The 20258-nt window shown below is 36.4% G+C and overlaps 1 protein-coding gene across 6 annotated transcripts in view; it reads left to right on the top strand.

The window, feature by feature from the left end:
• The window catches only part of LOC105197710 (synaptotagmin-5), a 71194-nt gene extending 51396 nt beyond the window's left edge, over positions 1-19798 (top strand). For 4 of the 6 annotated variants that reach the window (XM_011164205.3, XM_011164203.3, XM_039454662.1 and 1 more), the window contains 8 exons: positions 14252-14306; positions 14791-15019; positions 15607-15843; positions 16209-16307; positions 16442-16715; positions 16819-17052; positions 17320-17487; positions 17849-19798. In XM_011164205.3, coding sequence (XP_011162507.1) covers positions 14252-14306; positions 14791-15019; positions 15607-15843; positions 16209-16307; positions 16442-16715; positions 16819-17052; positions 17320-17487; positions 17849-18022 — 1470 coding nt within the window. In that variant the 3' untranslated portion in view covers positions 18023-19798. Of the gene's footprint in view, positions 1-3985; positions 4260-6286; positions 6755-14251; positions 14307-14790; positions 15020-15606; positions 15844-16208; positions 16308-16441; positions 16716-16818; positions 17053-17319; positions 17488-17848 lie in introns of those variants that run through there. The other 2 variants (XM_039454663.1, XM_026131727.2) reach the window with 2 other exon arrangements.
• Positions 19799-20258: the final 460 nt, after the last annotated feature.

Raw genomic sequence — 20258 nt, 5'->3', positions numbered from 1 at the left:
ATGAGACGTCTTTAAGATACCTTTTCAAGAGTAGTTTTAAAGACGTTTAAAAGACGTTTATACGTAAGATAGTCTTAAAGACTAAATAAAATAAAAAATTTATGTATGAACAAATATTGAAGCAAATGTTGACTGCTGTAACCATGTCAGATTAAAAAAAAAAACAGATCTAAATTTCTACGTAAAACAAATCTAAATTTCTCAATTTTTTATTCGTTCTCGATATAAAATTGACTAGCCTTAATTACATATGTGTTTATATTTTAATTGTGGAAAAAGATTTGTAAATTTGTAAATACAATTAGAAAAATAATGTGTTGAAAAAAATCGCATTTGTTTGATAAAACAGTATAACTTCAGCATCTCTTTAAAATTATTTTTTCTCGATTTACTTGTAATTTAAAAATGCTTTTGATCTATAAAGACATCAGCTGTGCTGACGAGTTTCAGTGATAGTTCTCGCGTTTGCCAACAATTATTGATTTATCACAAGCATTTCACGTGTCGATAATGTACTGGTAAAATATGAAAATGTTGGTAAAACAGTTTCTGTTAACCAAAGGTTGATAAAGGTAGAACTTAGCTACATTTGATCCTGTGGTCGCAACACAGGATCAAATGTAGATAACGTTTTCATATGTTGCCTTGTGTAGACAAGACAGCTCGAACGTATCTAAAATGGTTGATATTACAAAGGAAGACTACAAAACGTATAAAATATAAATTATAAAAACATGCAATATTAATTTTAAATAAAATAAAAATTATATTAAATATTCAATTGTGTCTATAATAATTTTAATAAATTTAATGTTAAATATATAGAAACAAAAATCGATCACCTTCGAGCTTATTATAATAATTAAAAGAAGATAAATTCGATTATTAATTAAATGGATTAGTAATTGTTATGTGCTAAGAAAAGTATAATACATTTTTGTGATATATAAAACTTAATATTTTTCATGGCTTCGTTAAGGTTATGTGAAGAAGTAATCTTCTTATATACGCGAATAGATATGACGTAAACAAATCCATATAAGGCTGAAGTTTAATTTGATGGACATGACCTATATTTTTATGAGTCTACTTTTCGCAAAACTCAAGCTGTAGATACAAACAGCGAAATGTAGAAGCAATCAGAGAAGGTGAGCAAACACAAATGTATTACGCACATTTACAAATAAATCAAGCAAAATATACTTCTCACCATCATAAATGTGCAGATAACGTTATAAATAAAATGGATGAGGTTCATAAATTTGTCACCTCGTTTTTCGTGTCTACACGTAATTATGAAGAGTCCTCTATACCACACGAGAACATTGAATCTAGAATTTCGATCGATACAGCGCCCGTAATCGTGACGGATATTATTTTCAGAGATACAGCTCGCAACTCGCAACACAACGCGACGGATAGATAAATTTTGTTAATATGAAGAAACACTTATAGAAGGAGAAAATTTACTCTTAAAATCTATCTTCAAAATTATGATAATTGTGAGATTTTGAAAAATTTAACTATAACTTTAGTAAAAGGAAATTAAGAAATCTTTAGTACGAATTTAACCATAATATTCTACGAAATAATTTAATTAAATTTTATTATAATTTTGCTCAATTTTACTAAAATTATAATAAAATTCTTCAATGTCCATGTTATCTCATTACCATAATTTTGAAGGTAAATTCCAACACAGAAAATAAATCCCCGTATTTATTTCCATAATATATGCGCCTTTAATCTAACTTTTAATTTACAATTTATACCTTATTCATGGATGTTGTTAAAAATGCCAAAGAAACAATTTATTATTAAAGACATCGATATTAAAACTGATGAAACCTTAGTCTTTTATTTTAATTGGGAGGTTCTAAAAATATATTAGGTTCTACATAATGAACTCGATTACGTAATAAATAATAACAGATAATACGGTGTAGAAAATATAAATTATTTAATTTAATTTTTTCTCTATTTCTCTATCTCTCTCCCTCCTTCTCAATTAAATACAACTTCAATTTGTGATTGAAACATTTTTCAAGTATTCAATTATTTTATATTACCTTTTTTTTAAAAAAGTTGGAAAACGTTAAATTCTACAACAATAATAGTACTAGCAAATTAAGTAAAAACAATCTAGATCAATTCTTTTCAACCCTCCAAAAAATTCGTGAGAGTATTATTTTAAATTCTTTCTCACAGTTTATTTTTGAATAAAACATGCTGGAGAAATGTTTCATTGTCTAATTTTCTGTTCAAATCAATTTGCAAAATTGTAAACTTCTATTTTATGCAAAGTGTATTGAAGGTATACTGTAATTAGGTTAATGTATCGTACACTCCGTTATATTGAAAGACGCGAGATTACTTAGTTCGTCCAAGACTTATTCTTAAATTTAAATATTGCCATCATTACAGCAATCTCATTTTGTTAGAGAGCACTTGAAACATATTGTTATATACATCGTGCAGTTATAAACATTTTATTAATGAGCGAATTGTTATAAAAGAATCTTCACTAAATAAACGGTCATTCTTTTCATTCGCGCGATGTTATTTGAAAATCAACAAAGTAACAATGTAAATTTGTCGTTCAAATGTCACCGTGAGAAAAATAGTCCAAGAAAAACAACTCGTCCACAATCAATAACGTAGTTTGCGTGCCTACTTGCTTATACCCGACATTGTCATGATCGCAAAGAAGTTTGAAAGTACATTGAAGGAGAGTGAGAGAGAGAGAGAGAGAGAGAGAGAGAGAGAGAAGTGGAGCAGATAAAAAGGAGAGAGGGTTGTAGATTTAAAATTTTATACGCTGGTAGGTTCTGATTGTCGCGTGAATCATAATATGGATCGCCTTCGTATAACGAATTCCTACATCACGACAACACAGGTACAACAATTTTATCGCTCAACAGCGGATGTAAGTTAATATGGCGCGTGCGAGAGTTGCGCAATCCTTTCGTGTCCCACTTGTTGTAAATCAAATTAAAAAGTGTTGCTTATTTTAAGTCTTCTCCCGATAAGTTTAATGCATTCCCGTCTGGTTAATGTCTAGACGCGAATAATTGCGGAATTATTATTTGAGAGCCACTTAACAAATTGAGCTACGCAGAAGAGATCTTTGCTGACCGTTAGGTAAACTTATTAAACTAAAAATTGGCCGACCTCATTTCAACGGGAATTTAATTTAACGGAATATATTGTAATAAATAGATTCTAATTTCTCTCGAACAAACGGGATTAGGCAAAAAATATTAAGATTTTTAAGAAAATTCATTTGTTAAAAATTTTCTCCCGTTTTCTGGTAAATATTTGCCATTAAATGTTTACCGTTAAATATTTGTTATTTGTCGCACATCGATCGATCTTGTTGCCAAAGAATCAAGAAAACATCGTATCACGAGAGTAGATAATTTTTATCGTTGCTGTTTCTTATTTCTAACATTATTATTACAAATTCGATTCAAAATGCGTTTAGTACAATACGAGTATGTACAATTGAAACGTTCAAAATTTATCGCTCGAAGAGAGAGAGAGAGAGAGAGAGAGAATGGCCATGGAATCAAATCACCTTGGTGAAATGTTGTCGCGCGTTGTAAACAAAATGTTAATTAACAAATTTATTCAACGCCACTAATTATGTACATTTGTATTGAGGTACGGTGTAGCGAGCATCGTTGAAAGGAAAATGTAACTAATGTTCCTCCCCAAAATCGTTGTCGTCCCTGGAGTGTAACCTGTTGCGGCGCACGCACCTTTTCCTGTCTCACTTTCGTGCCCATCTTCTCTTCCGTCTCCCGTTACCTCCTAGTTAGTATCTCTCTCTTTCTCTCCTTCCGCCTCTCGCTCTCTCTTTCTCTCTCTCTCTCTCTCTCTCTCTCTCTCTCTGTTTCACCCCTCGGTGGAACGCGGCGGAACCAGCCGCCTACCACCCCCTAGAGCCACCAGCTACGCTCAGCGGCGAATCGTCGTTTTCTGGTGGTGCACGACGAGCCCTGGCACTGGTCGGGCGCGTATAAAGTCAGTCGGGCTAGCCCAGTATCGCGGCACGGTGATACCCGGTGACACACATCCATGTCAGGTCGCGCGATAGACGGACGCACCGTCGAACGGGATCGAAGGTCGCCAGAGTACCCCGCATTTTCGTATATATACGAGGGTGTGTTTTAAATTAATCCTGTGATCGGGTGGTAATCGTAACGTTCGCGAGACTCTCGATAAAACAGCTAGTACACCGTGAATCCTTAACGAGGGTAAAGAACACAATTAATCATTACTGCGTGTCGTGAAACCGAGGCTTGTTTCTCCACCTCCTCTTGTTGTCACTCGAGCGACCGACGCGACGAATCGGGTCAACGTGGCGTCTAAGTAGTTGTAATCCGCGACGACTCAGACGTTTATCTCGCGTCCCTTGCTGGAGAGAGAGAGAGAGAATAGGCAGTTGTGACGTAAAATTAATTGGATCGGGCCACGAGTACAGTAATGAGCTGCGGTCGTGCACGACCGCTGAACCGTAATGAAATTAGATATCTCCTTCTCTCTCTCTCTCTCTATTCAACTTTATACACGATTAAACGGAGAGTGGCGATTGTGAAGAGCGAAGCAAAGCGAAATATTGTATCGGCCAAGATAAATTTCTAGAAAGTAGGACGAAACGGACAGGTACGAGAAAAAGATTGCAGTCCTTAAAGGATTTAAGTCCGAGTCAGATAACACGGTAATGTCATTTTGAGGAACCTAAGTAGGTACGTCAATCAAAACAAATATCGATTTTAACTGACGTTTGGATCGCTTATTCCTTTTTCACGATGATGGTTGAAAACCAATTTGGAGTGTCTTTGTTTTACTAAATATCGCAGTAATCCTCGAGACAATCAAATCTAGAAATCGGCGTGACATTCTAAAAAAAAATTAAAATAGCACAATGTTTCAATAATGTTAATGATTCTTTAAAATAAAAGAGAAGAAACAAGCTCCGAACAAACGGACACCTGATAGATGTCAATAGCTTAAAAATAATGCGACGCTTTTCGCATTATTTTAAAAAATTTAACATGTCCCCTTGAACTACATAGGTTCTATGATAATGCAAATACATTAAATTAATATTTAATCTTTCAAAACAAAAGGCCGATGCGCTCAACAAATATTGTGCTACAGAGAATTAACGTTATTATAATCCTTTATTATCTGTACCCTATTTTAGCAGTCTATTGATTTTTACTCAACATTAAAACAATATTAAAGCGATAGTTGTTTTTTTTTTATAGGTAATGCAATTTATATAATTTTAACGGCAAACATTAATCATTTACATTTTACCAGCTGAACGGATTATCGCAATTAAATTCAATATTTTTTTTCTTACGAAAGCCCAACACGTTAAAAGCCTGTGAAACCTGTATTTTTTAGCCGTTGTAAATTTCTCCGTCGCTCTGATTTTCGCATATCGGGAAAAGTCATATCCGAGCAATGGTATGAATGCGTCTCGATTGGCGTGGACGAGATTGCTGTCGGGAACTATATCCGAATCGGCCCAGGTAAAGCGACGAGATAATTAATCGGCCGCAAACGTACGGCAATATCGTAACGCGATTGATTGATTCGACGAAAGTGAATTGTGCCCTAGGCAAATGCATCTTTCCTTCAAACGTAATTAATATATCGTGGATTTTATTGACAGTTATACAGTTGAATAATAACAACAAGCTCGACAATGATAGAGAAAATTTCAATGGTATATTGAGAAATTTTCATTGAAACGAGATTATTTAAGCGTTAATGAAATCGATCGTCATAAACTCTGATACGTCGGGTTAGACGTTTAATTATTTTCCGCCTTCGCGGTCTACCTTCACTTTTGATCAAATTGATATACTTTCCTTCGATATGCAGCACGCGCTTGTAATATTTATGCCATTATAATAAAAGCTTCCCATTAATGGCACTTACACTAAAAGCCCTTATATATTATTAATTTATGTGAAAATTCACTCCCGTTGGTAGTCGGGCGAGTAAATAAATGTTGATTTTTATCGCGGGACAGATAGAGAGAGATTCGCCCGCGACTTTTCGCAAAATTGTTATTTCACCTCGAGACGGGGTTCGGAGCTGTTTCCCAATCGCTCGAAGAACTGCGCCACTTTCCAAATACTCCGCTACGCGAATGTAAACTTTTGCGTTTGCTCGAGAATCACGCGCTTTGGTTACTGCGGAATTGATTGCTAAAGGGGTGGCGCAAAGATTTTTGCGTCTGACGGCAAAAGTTTCGCGCTTGCAGACTTGGAAAAGCTGACGAAGCTGGCCTACGCTAGATCCGAGTCGTCGACGTCGTCCTCCCGCTAATTATTTTCGCCGTGTCAAAAGTCGCGCCGAGCACTGCCGCGGGAACACGATCGTATCGTAGTGGACGTGCACGGTGAACACCAAATCGACGGATCCGTCTCGCGATCTTCGGACTGGGGCCGCCGTTTTGCACGCGTTCGTCAAGGTGCCGGACAAATTGTCGGAGGTTCTGGGGGTCCTGGAGTTATGTGGTGGAGGCGGAAGCGGCGGTAGCGGTGCTGCTGCAGCCGAGGACAAGACCATGTCGGGCAACACGCCGAGCGGAAGCGCGGCTATTAAAATTGGCGCAGTGACGGGGGTGGCGATAATCAAGGGTAGATGGGCGCAAAGAGGCACGAGATCGCCCCTCCCTTCCGTCGCTAATACCGATAGTGCCGACAGTACGACTTCGACCAGCTCGGAGGTACAGCTGTACATTTTAGAATTGCATCAAGTGTTCAATATTTGCAGCTCAGTGGCTCGATGCGCGCAGTACAAAATGCCATTTTCTAAGTTTTGCACTTTTAATCAAATTTTCCGGCTTATTTGAACACGGAGTGAATTTTTTCTCAAAATTTACTCTTAAAATCACATGGCAGTCGCGGAGCAACACGAATTTTGAAGAATTTTACTACGATTTTAAAAAAATTTAATAAAATTTAACCAAATTATTTTACATTGTAGAATACTTTAGTTTAATTTTATTAAAAGTATAGCAAAATTTCTTCAAAGTTTATGTTGTCCCACGACAACCACGACTTCAAGAGAAGAGACTAAATTCTAAGAGAAAATTCTCTCCACGTGTATTTTATATTTTTTATTTCGCATACATAAATATTTTTGTAATATCTCAATGAATTTATATTCAAGTACGCTTTATAAAATCATTATTATTGTTAACTCAATTATGCTCGTTTTCACCAATGTAGATTAACTTTGATCTCGGTTTAATTTACCCTTCATCCCTTTCTAACTTTGAAAATTAGAAAAAGATAAAGAGCGAGATCAAAGTTAATCCACATTGATGGAAATGGACAGTAGAATTAAAAATGAAATCGAAATCAATTTCGAACGATTAAAATGCAGATGCATCTGGAAAGGCTAAGTTCAAGTTCTTTTTAACCGTTCTATGGGATATTTTTTTAGGTTTTGCTCGACACATATAAATCTCAAAGAAAAATATGTCTTTGCATAATTCGCAAAAACTTTAGACGCACGCGATAGTGCTATGTGCTCTCAGCACCTCGGAAATCTGGATGCACTTGTTGCGCCCGTTCTAGCGTGGGCTTCTCTCTCTCTCTCTCTCTCTCTCTCTCTTCCTCTCCCTCTCTCTTTGTTACGCGTGTGACTTCGCCCATCGTTCCGTTCTCTTGCGTGTCGCGACGATTTTACGTCGCACGTGCAACTAATCTCAAACGGTGGATTTAATTATAATATGCTCCTTATCTTCGAGAAAAGCAATGCCATTTCAATTTTATTACACGTTGTTTTCGCGATATTTAACGCATGAAAATGAAGTTTAAAAAAGTGTTGAAATTAAAAAAGAAAAAAAAACTCGCGAAGCAAAATGAAAGTTACGTAAGCTTATCGATGTTGTTGATTCCTGTAATGGAATCACTATAAGTAAATTGAGTTTTGGACCTCGCCATAGAAAGAGTTGACTGTTATCCACCGGTTCAGCGTCGTCCTAGAAACGCTCACTTGTTAATGGAATATAGGATTTCAATCGATAGCCGATTGCGCCATCGTGACAATCAATTGAATGGAAATTAAGTTCATCGCATAGACATCGCCTATTGTTGTCTATTGTTCCGCTAAATAAGAACTAATTGAATACCTTCAAAATTTAAAAATAGAATAGAAAAACTCGGAAATATTAACGTAACGTACACGCAAATATGTTTAAATCGCATTTAACACACTAATGTTCAAATAATAAATTATTAATTATTCAATAATCTGTGACGCCCAGTCTGCAATTTTAAACGTATAAAAATAATTAGGATTCCACGTCAAAATGCTTTGTGACGTAATAACTCTTAAATAACGTATGATTTATTATTGGAAGAAACGTATGTAATCGAAATTCGAATTTATTCATCGTTATGTTTTATTAAATCTTTATTATCATCTTTTCTCGACTATCGATTATTGTCATTCTGCGGAATAAACTCTTACTGAGGACGAGAAGAGAGAGAGAGAGAGAGAGAGAGAGAGAGAGAGAGAGAGAGAGAGAGAGAGAGAGAGAGAGAGAGAGAGAGAGACCTCTGACGCAGTTATTAAAACTCAACAATTTTGCGTAGCTAATTTTTTTGCACAGAACGACGTTATGCCACGTTACCCTCTGGATCAATGCCTTTCAGTGACAAAAAACGAAGAGTGATTAATTGGTATTGGAACAGCTGTGATAGATGCGCGTTCGCTCCTGATCGAGATATCATGTCACGGACTGACATGCGTCCAATTTCTAAAACTCTTGATAAATCAGATAATTTCCGATGCTGTATGTTCCGAATCTAAGATATCCGATTAAATTCATCTTATCCTAAACTGTAATTGCTTTGAAAAATCTTATTCAACGTGTGCCATTTGCAATAGAAATTTCATTGAAAAACTATTGTATTATTTTTAAGTTACCAATATCATTTCTCAGTATTTACGAATATTTTCACTTATTTTAAGCGTTGTATTGTTTCTCCTAGTTACGTTTATCCAAAATTGTCGCTATTTGTAAATCATATATTTTATTACAGTAAAGTATTATCAACGTGCACAATACAATTTTTTGCATTATTGGAAAATTGAGAAATTTTCACATTAAATGAGAAATCTAAGAACATTGTGTCTTTTACGCAAATTTTACTACGAACTGCGTCTTATTGTTTGCTTCGCGTAAAAGATTATTACGTTTTTCCGCAAACAAGTTATAATTTCATTTTTATAATAAAGTCTCGGATTACTTCATCTCTCTCGCGGTTTCGAGAAATAATCGAGAGTGAACGTAATGCGGAATGAAGAAGCTGTTTGTAATTGCGGATCGTAACCGAGCGAGTCTGCGTCCCAATAGAAATGACGCTTGCGACGCACCTAAGCGCGCAGAGAGAATACGTTCTCCGACATAATCATATAAATTGCGCATTATAGCGCTATTCTCTTCAAACGTGAGGTACACGTGATACCTTCGACAAATGCGAAAGTTGGGTACGTGTGCGTGTATCATTTACCATCGAGGTACTAAACACTCCGCGATCACAATGCTATTTACTCCAAAGTACTATTTTCTTCAAAGGGGAATTATAAAAAGCTTCTATATGCGCTGGTCTATATATTTTTGTTTATGTTACGGTGCATTAAAGTCAACCTTTGTAATAAAATAGCAATTTTGCTTCGTATGAAACACTTATTGCTAGAATAGAAATAGAAAATAAACACAACGGTTTTAATGTCTCTTTGTCGCATAAAGTATTAATATTATATAATTCTACAATTTCAAGAATTTTTCCGTTTCTTTGTATTATAAAATTTGTCGATGAATTGCATTCTTTGTCAATTTAAATAAATAATATAAAATATCGTTAAATTCTTTTCCACGGAATTTTTCTATCTGCAGAGTATTTCATACACGAGATATCGTCAAGTAGAAAAGTACTATGAAAGAATTTAACAATTCTTTGTATTTTTACGTATATGTATATGCATGTACGTTTCTATCAAATTATTACTTCCATATCAATTTGTTCTGTGTGTGTGTGTGTGTGTGTAATTTTTTGATTAACGTTTTTCTCGTTCAATTTTTTTACTAATTGTTACGATTATAAAGAGATGGTATTTTTTTAACTGCTTTACAATTTAATAAATATAACATTGTACAATTTTACTTAAAAATACAACAAATTTTAGCCGCAAATCACAATCGCATAATACAAATGTAATAGAGAGCACACAAAAAAAAGTAACTTCTCGTTTTTACATATCCATTTTGATCATAGAGATTTGATGGAGTTTTATTGTTGATGTGTTAACGTCAGTTCCTAGCTTTATGACCAATATAACTTTCAGTAAAATACGACCCAAGGAAATCTATTAGCACAGGAAATTGTGCTTTGAAGAAGCTTTCTTTTTTTAACCGGCATAACATTCTAAAATATTCAGTGGCGGATGACCTTAATTATTCATAATTAATTTCGAATTTATAAAGTCAATAGATTTACATTTAATCTTTCCGCGTTTTTATCGCTCGGTTGTATCGCTTCTATTCCAACCCCTAAGGTCACCAGTTTTAATCGTGACTATACTAAATTCTGCCGCCAGTATTTATTATGCATGGTCGATGACGGTACATTTTCCGAGTGAAACATATTTTAACTGCCGCACTCCGTGCGAGCTCGTCGTTTGTCCTCGAATATTCCGTTCGCGGCTTATGTGGGGCGTCATTCGAGACATGAAATGTTTTATCTACTACAAGGAACTTCGTTCCAGTATGGTACGCGTAGCGGTCACCACTGTGTCGGGCAAAATTTGCATGATAAAGCGAGTTAATTTTTCTGCCGCGGAGTAAAATTAAAGTGGACGCTACATCGTAATAAAAGAAGTTTCGCGGGGAGAAATAAAAGAAATTTTTGTATCGTGCATATATAAATTTTTAATATCGTTATTTTGCAGTTTCGCGCTTTTCCGCGCGAGCACGTGTCGTCGAGACGGTTCCGATTCACGACAGCACGAAAGAATATCTATTGTTAGTGCGATGATTTTTAATCGAGTCGTCGACATTTTTTTTTTTTTTCAATTTTTATGGCGTTGATATTTAATCGAAATCGATACGTAGCTAATATTTTAATTTTATCGTTATGTAAAGTTTACCTAAGTAAAAAGTTAACAATTTTATTGTCGACAAAGAGAAAGAGATACGCAAAGATACGCTTAAGCTGAATTTCCGAGTACTCGTAATATTATATGATATACGTAAGATCCCGGACAGCGCGCATGTCCAAAATTGGGACACAAGACGGCTTAAAGATGTCTTAAGACGTCTTATGATAAGACGTCTAAAAGTCATCTAAATAACATCTTAAATCCTTGACATCTTGTGTCTCGACTTTGGACATGGTGCTGTCCGAGAAATTAATCCAGAGCTTTCTGTAATCTATTTAAATGCAACAAAAATATTAAAAATGTAATCATCTCTCCCCCCCCTCTCTCAAATAAAAAGAAAAATTAATATAAATTTAAATTAAAGTAAACAACGCCGTTAATCTCGATGTTGACAGTATCGATTTCACACGTCCTTTATTTACAGGCTGCTTAGAAGCGCAGATTGAGGCACGTGTCTAATTCGTCGGATAACACCTCCAATATAAATAATGATACTTGGTTTCGCTGTAACTTATATGAAGGGATCGGTTAGTCGGTGTGTTTGCGCGCGGGATACACAGACTCCTACGTTAATTTTTACATGTGTGACGGACATGAATCTCAATCGATGAGACAATATCAGCAGATAGGAAAACGATGGCGATCTTGATGTTTCGGCGCGGTGGGCGGAACCGTGGATTCCGTTCGTGCTGTTCCAAGTATCGACCCGTCAAAGGCAGCTTCCAGCGACCTCACCCCGTAACTGCCATCTACCCTCTCGTCACGTTGAAACACGAAGTTGGTATCTTTGAGTCTCTCTCTCTCTCTCTCTCTCTCTCTCTCTCTCTATCTATCTCCCTCCCTCTCTCTTTCCTTCCTTCCCTTCCTTGCTTCATAATTCAAAGGTTCGTCCTTATCAAGGGCTTATGGAGGATGCTTCGAAACTTCAAAGGAACCATTCGATTATCTTCTCCGTCTGAAGGGCTACTCTCGAGAGACCACATCGAATAAAAATCGTCTTTCTTTAAGAAGACTAAATTCTATTTGCATGGTTGTTCTATCGTTGTTAGAAAACGGTCTCCCTTCCGTTATTTCGAACGCCATTGCTATTTCAAACGTCAAACATTTATCTCCGTATGAAATAAAATTAAATCCTTGCGTGAGAGTAGACTCATGTAAATTCTGCGAAAAGACTTGAAACAAAACTAAGCGAGTCTTTGTCCCGTTTGTAAATACACATTAAGGGTATATGCACATGTGTACATGTACATTCACGTGTGCTTCACTGAATGTGTAATAAGAGTGACACGATTAATTATTGAATGTACACGTGTTCGTAAACTAGTACATATGCATGCGGAAACTTTTATCTCGACGTTTCACAATTGTATCGCAATTTTTCGCTCTAGATTTTCCCGCGAATCGCGAGTCAAAGCTAGCGAACGTGTTTATAATTTCTTTAACTTATTCTGCGATTATGTGAACATTTTTAACAGGGAAAATGCTAGATATTTATATGGATTGCAGTTTTAAGAATTTCTCAATTTAAGCAAGACGTTACTCAAAATATACATTCGTAATCGAGTCCCGTACAGCACAGAAACGTTGCGAAATGTTGCTACAATGTTTCAGCAACATTGCAGCAACGTTAATACAATATTATACATGTTACATATCAATATTTTTAAAGCGGATATTTTACCATTGCTGCAATATTGCAGCAATATTTCGCAATGCTTTTCCTACGCTGTGCTGTATGGGGTTGAAAACACCTCTGCCCAATATTGTTAAACTTCATCCTCTCAACGACGACGTTCGCTGCGAGAAAGCTTAGCTTTTTCACAGGAGAAAGAGGGATGTTGCGCGCGATGAACGTTATTACAACAATACGCTCAATTTCTGAAACAAACGACCTTTAATTAAAGCGTTAACTCCGCACAGTGACAAGTGAAGCGACACACGATGCGATGAATATCAGAGATGCTCACGAAGTTACGATTAAATCATTAAAATGCACGCTGCTTTTGCTTTCACGGGAAAAAGTGACATCGTGTAACACGCACACGCACATATGCGCGCGCGCGCGCGCGCCAGCAGTGGAAAATATCGACATAATTCCCTGCGGCGCGGCAGCGAAGTCAGAATGAAAGAGCAGAAATAAAAGGTGCGGACTAAAACAGGAGGTAATTAATGTCGCGTATCCCTGGCAATGCGCAGGAATACACATCGATAGGTGAAGCGTGTACGCGTCGTTATACGAAACCCTCCCTCCCGTCGATCGAATGTAAATTAATTAATATGTAATTTACTGTGAAATTTTGAATACGGGTATCAACAGCCTTCGTGGAATCGCCATTAGCTACGTAAAATTACATTGCTGTTATTTATAATATGATATTGCTCTATTAATATAGGAATCTGAAATAAATTGCAAAAAAAGAGAACTATTTAAAAAAAATTATTAAAAACAATTTATAATCAGATAGATGGTACTAATTCTATGAAATGGAATTGTAAAAAAATTTATTTAATTTTACTTTCGTCATTTAATTGTGCATTATGCGTTTCTCACAATTTCCTTTGCATGATTTTTATTTGATTTGGATTCTTTTTCCTAAAATAACTTTACTAAAATGTATATACATCTGAACGTTCTTAATCATATATTGGCTATGCATGACAAACATTTGTTGGCATTGACAGTCTAAAAAGCACTAATGACGCCAATATATAAAATCAAATGTCAAGTTTATTTGCGCAACAATATTATTTCGCGGTATAAATTCCGGCAGAGAAAGATATTCCGCGCAAATGAATTCCACAGCGGAATTTCTCATCCGCGAAAAATATCAGAAAATTTCTTGTCGAAAAATTCTCCGATGCAAAAATTGGAGCAAGAGTCACGCGCCCGTACATACGCGCGTTGCCATGCACTTAATTAAAAATCTATTCAGCGAATATTTAACGAGCGTGAAGCGCGTTCGGATTGAATAAACCCGGCGTGCTTCCTATCGAGTTATTGTTGGCACATTAAAGAGAATTCTAACTGAATCTTAATTTTCCATTTCAGGAATTTAACGTCGCGAAGGAGCAGCACGCGGTACAACCCTCGGTAACCGAATCAGGTAATTACGAGTGCTCCCAACAGGATTCTCTTAACGCAAATATTATAGTTACACTGTAATTTAAGTAACTCTCCGCGTTACCACCTCTTCGACGCAATTCCTAGAAAATTATATCCAGCTTACGAGAAACGATAGTTAAACGAGACAGTCAAGCGGCTAGAGCTCATTGATTTTAATTATTGCTTCTGGAGATAATTCAGAAATCTTTCTCGGAAAAATTGCACCAGCGTCAACAAAACGCATTTTCTTCGACGATTTCTAAACGCAATATTCCGCGTTTCGTTTTTTTATTATCCGATATCGATGCGCGCTTGACACGTCCGTGTCGTTCAGCCCTGCGGAAAGGACGGAACTCGATTGCGAAGAAATTTATAAACCATCGTCGCGCATAATTGAGAGGATCTCGAAAGCTATCTTCTAGCCATTTCCATGATAACTATTCGTCCCGCTTAATTTTACGTAATACGTCCTTTTCCCCCCGGAGGCCTGCCCCATCAAAGTCGCAGTTATCCAGGCGGTGGCGGAAGTGGCGGTCGAACGTTGGCGAGAAACTCGTCTGTCAGCTCACAGAGCTCGGTCGAGGGTGCATCCGGTTCTTCGAACCATCGGGGATCGTCGCCCCAGATCAGAGCGTTCGGCCCGGACGGTCGGCATCAGACTCGACATGATCCTCTACACACCGCCTCTTCGTATCCTCCGAGCAGAAGCTCGAGGTCAGTGCGGAAAAAAATATGGATTTTTTTGTTATTATTTAATACGTGATATCTTGAGGTTTTTGATTATCATTTTTTTTATTTTTAAATATTCACAGACTGACGACTGTGAATAACGTCACTTTCTTTTTTAAGCTCCGATGAATGGCGTTTATCGATTTTGCATAATGTCGTCTTAATAACAATTATCGGAAAATGTAAATTAAAAATATCGCTGCGTAATTTATTCAAGTCACAAGTGTAGAAAATTATCTAGCATATTAATAATACTGTGATTATTCTAGTAACACATTCTAGTAACACATTTGATTTACTGGAATAAATAACACGGCAATCTATTCATCATAATTAACAAAACTTTTTTTTTTTTTTAATACGCTATAGTTCCTTTAGTATTTGTTTCAATTCTCGAACCGTTTGTAAATCTTTTTCATTCGTTTTCACGATTTCGTCTTTGCGTACATAATTTTCCCGAGTTGCACAGTAGCGTTACAACATTGTATATAATCGTGTATTCTCTCAATTTTTATTCTTTTTTTTGTATACATATAAGATACGTGGGCGTGCAGTTTGGAAATTTCCCACAGATCTCCTTCACCAGCTCGTGCGGCGTCCTTGGATGCACGTTGTGCAAGTCCTGCCAGTTACACGGGCAGTCTGCACAGTGGAAATGCGTCACCTTCACAGACCTCTTTGTCGTCCGTAGCAACGGGTGTAAGTTCCACTTGCGGGTGTTCGCCGATGAATGCCGTTCAAAGTACTTCCAGACAGACCAGTCGTTGCTTATCGCCCCTTCTCATCCCACCGCCACGTGCTTCCATAAGGTAAATAATAGAATTCTCATAAGCGTGCGAAACATGAAATCTTCATGAAAATGCGAATGTCATTTCCGCATAAAAAAGATATGATGAAAATTCAGATGAATAGGAAAATGTCAAGAGAACTCATTTCTACAAACGTGTTAATAATTTCCAGAGAACAAATTATAATATTTTCATGTAATATATCAAAATACGGAAGCTAAAGAGCTTTCAGAATTTCTGTCTGTAATGTTTTACGAGACATTAAATAGAAAAAAAGAGGTCGCACGGATCCTCGATCATTGTTGAAATTTTTTTATTGAATCCTTATTCGTACGAAAGGGATATATTTTAAGGATACGTTTGAAAATGTCATTACTTCTCTGTAGCAGCGACGGTGGCCCGGTACCGCCTGCTTCTCCGCTTGGTTCTTTACAACCGGATCTTTATCAAAGACGTGACGGTCCGGTCTTTCTCAGTGCTCGCAGGTACATAATAAAACTTCGCTCATAAAACTTCGCTGATGATCTTAAACTGGTTTCTCTCGCTACGTAAGAAACACTCAATTACTGCTAAAGATATTAGACACCCGCACCCAACCGCAACATTTACGTGATCGCAGGACAGGAAAGCATTTGGGCAGGCTCCATCTGCGCTTGAGATACGACTTTGATAAATCGGATTTGGACGTGCACCTGATCGAGGCACACGATCTCGCGGGCAGCGATCAGGGCGGTTTCAACGATCCCTACGTGAAGTTGACCCTCAGCCCGGAAGTGGACAGCAGGAAAAGACAAACGCAGATCCACCGGAACGACCCGAACCCGTTTTTCGATCAGCACTTCAAATTTCCCGTCAGCTACGAAGAGCTGCAGGAGAAGACTCTAGTTTTGCAGGCAATTACACATAATAGAACGATTCGTAGGCTAGAGTAGAATATATTCCTGATTTAATTGAGATAACTCGTTGCAATAACTCGTAACGTTATGATGCAATCAGGTATTCGATTACGATCGTTTCTCGAGGAACGATGTGGTGGGCTCGGTGAGAGTGGCTATGGACAGCCTCGAATTGGTCTCTTCCACTTCCTCGATAGAAGTTTGGGGTGAGATAACGAGGGAACGAAAACCACCGGAGGAGATTCAAGAGGTGTTGGTCTCATTGTCTTATTTACCGAGTGCCGAGAGGCTCACGGTTCTCATGATGAAAGCTAGAAATCTATTTCCCCAACAGGTAGGATATATATATATATATATATACACACACACACACACACACACACACACACACACACACACACACATGTATCGCTAAAAATAAAATTCTTTTTTTATCAATCACGCGTCACCCCTTTTAATTTAAAAATGAAAAGTGGCCTTCACTTTACTCGATTTCAATTTGCTTATAGCTAAATTTCTAGACACTTTAACAAAACCGTATCTTCGTGTAATTATTTAATAATTATCTTAAATAATTAGCGTTTTGAATAATGTGACGTAGGACAAGGAGGCATTGGATCCGTTCGCGAAAGTCAGTCTTCTCTGTGGCGAAAGAAGAGTAAAGAAGAAGAAAAAAACGGCTGTTAGGAGGGCGACGACGAATCCCGTTTGGAACGAAGCGATGTCGTTTAATATACCTGCCTCATTGCTCGCATCGTCAGCTATAGAGGTATGTAATAATATTTTTAACAATGTGTTACTTTTAAAGATTTAAAAAAAATACATCAATTTTTTTCAAGCATTCATAAGTCTTCTTTAGAAATTTATAAAATGAGAAATTTTAGAAAATTTCAGAATACATGAAGAATTCTAGAGACGATGTGGATTTTTTCAGCACTTTTAAAAAGTGTTTCAATTCAAATAAAAAATTTTCAAAAGTTAAAAATTTATATAAAAATTCTGAAAAATTATATGAAGAGTTCTAAGAAAAATTTTCGTCAGTGTACATCTTAAAGGAATTGCATAAGTAGCGCAGAAATGACAACGCGTAGATCGAACGAAAGAAAAATAATTAATTACGTTTGCGTAAGATATGCGTGCTGGACTCGAGCAGCGAGTTGATCGGCGGAAATGCCATCGTCGGATCTTGCATCATTGGACCAGCCACTGGTGCCGACAGCGGCAACAGTCAGGGACGAGAGCACTGGCTTCAAATGACGCAGTCTCCGAGGAAGCAAATCGCCGAGTGGCACACGCTACACTAGTTCGATCGTCGTTACGATCTAGCCGTTTGATTGCCCGAATAATTCGCGTCCTCGATTGAAGGAAATACAATCTATCGTCATCGTTACGTCATAACGAATAATCGAATGACCATATACACTTACGAAACGTATAGCGATATTATACATAAATGTAAAATGGCAAAAAGATAACGTGTATTTCCCCACTGTCTCAACAAAAAGACAAAAAAAAAGAAAGAAAAAAAAAGAAAAAAAAATCCAATGACTCGTTAAAGAAACTGTTCTTCTGCACTTTTATAGATATATTGATGATCCGTAACGATTTCGTTGCACTGAATGTCGATGCGCGAAAAGAGAAAAAAGTAAGAGAGATAAGTAATGATGAATATTCTTCATATATCTATGCACACTAACAGGCACTACGCACTTGTACTTCCGTTCACTGCACGACACTCTGTGCGCCACACGCGCGAATCTGTGCATTTCTTAATTTTGGATACCTGAACGATTTAGAGACGTATTTTTAAAATATCCTACTGATGCGTTAATGCAAACTCTCCGAAGTTATATATGAAGGAACAGTGATCCCCCTAAGCTGTGAAGCAAAAGCAGAGACAGATCTCGCGTTTCGCTTTGACAGATCAATAATTAAACGTACAAAGTAATATTTTAAGATAAGACACAGACTTGAGAAGACAATTATCAAGTCCGAGTACACTGATCGAATCCGTCGTCTTGACTAAGAAGCTTTCTCTCAGGATTATCCCGTATTACTTCTAATTACGCTTCTTCTTCTTCCTCCTCTCTTTGAGAAAAAAGAAAATTACATATGTCGAAAGCCTAAGTCTGTCAAATGTGGCCTAGAAGAGTATTTAAAGTACGCCGTGTCTATGTAGCTTGCTGGCTGATCGAAAAGGCCTAATGTCCCCGCGAACGAGCATGCTAATCGAGACAGCGTATTGATTGTCGTTATCGCTGTGTATTTTGTCGAATGTATAATTCATATGCTAAACAAATTGAAACATAATGTGTGTAAAGAAGGCAAAAAAAGACGTCTTTCGTTTAGTATCAAACAGTTAATGAAACGGGCAATAAAACATTTTTCTCAACGAAGTTCTTACAAGTACATGCGCACATATATTTGCTTTTGTTTTTTTTACCGAAAATTAAGTTTGATTTTTGCACGATCAAATTTTACAAAATAAGGCATTACGCGAAAACGTATTCGACCAAAATTCACCATATCACGTTGATAATTTGTGCTTTCACTACCAAATCTGTTTCCCTTGATTTTAAATGTCGAAAAACAATAAGCCTGCCGGTTACTAAAAAATTTAATCGTATATATGTACGTTGTACATCATTTAAGTGTCTGCGATTTGTCAGTCGAATTGCATTGTAGCGACCCACATTGTTGGAAAGAAAGAACTAAATGTTAATGAGCGTTAAGTATATCTAAAAGTAAATATTATAATGAATAAATATAAATATATATAAAAAAACGTGTAAAGAGAAAAATCTCTAAAGATCTAGATGAGAAGAAAACGTTTTCACCACACGGAAACGTAGTCCGAATTGTACGCTTAAAACTTATATATATATATTTACGGTATTTCTATTATATTCTATATTATATATATATATATATCACCGGAAAAATATATAATAGAATTAGAATATCTTATGCAGCTGTAATTGTAAAGATGGACATCAGTAGTAGTGTGATGTTTTCTATAATAAGTTTCGAGTCGAGTTTTCACCTGAATGAAAAAGAAATTTTCAATATTGAAAAAGAAATTTAAATAATTAATAATAAAGCTTAAAAATTTTGAAAAAACGGCGTCATTAATTGATCCACAAAATAATTTTGAAACATGTGACACTATAGTGTCATATTTGAACCGTAAGAAATCGAAGTCACCTCTCACGAATGGATGAAATCATGATAAAGTGAGAGAATGAAATGTTTGTTTGAAAATCAATTTAAAGAAAGTAATTAAATGTAATATTTAAACTCATTCATAATTCTTAAACCGAGTCTTATTTACGAAGCATTTGTATAATTTTTTATCAAACGCATCGCTATTACTGATCTCTGTTTTTCCAGCTGCGCTATATTAATATGAACATACTTGACAAATGTTCTTATATGTTTACCGTCGTACAATCATCCTGAGTGTCTGCTGAAAACTTTCGATATTACTATATTCTACCACGTCGGCGAAGAGTTCTTTATAAAGCATACTTACACAAATTC

Source organism: Solenopsis invicta, chromosome 10 (genome assembly GCF_016802725.1).
Source record: "Solenopsis invicta isolate M01_SB chromosome 10, UNIL_Sinv_3.0, whole genome shotgun sequence".
NCBI classification, from domain to species: domain Eukaryota; kingdom Metazoa; phylum Arthropoda; class Insecta; order Hymenoptera; family Formicidae; genus Solenopsis; species Solenopsis invicta.
The sequence above is the reverse complement of the archived record's forward strand: the minus strand, read 5'-3'. Positions and strand labels throughout refer to the sequence as shown.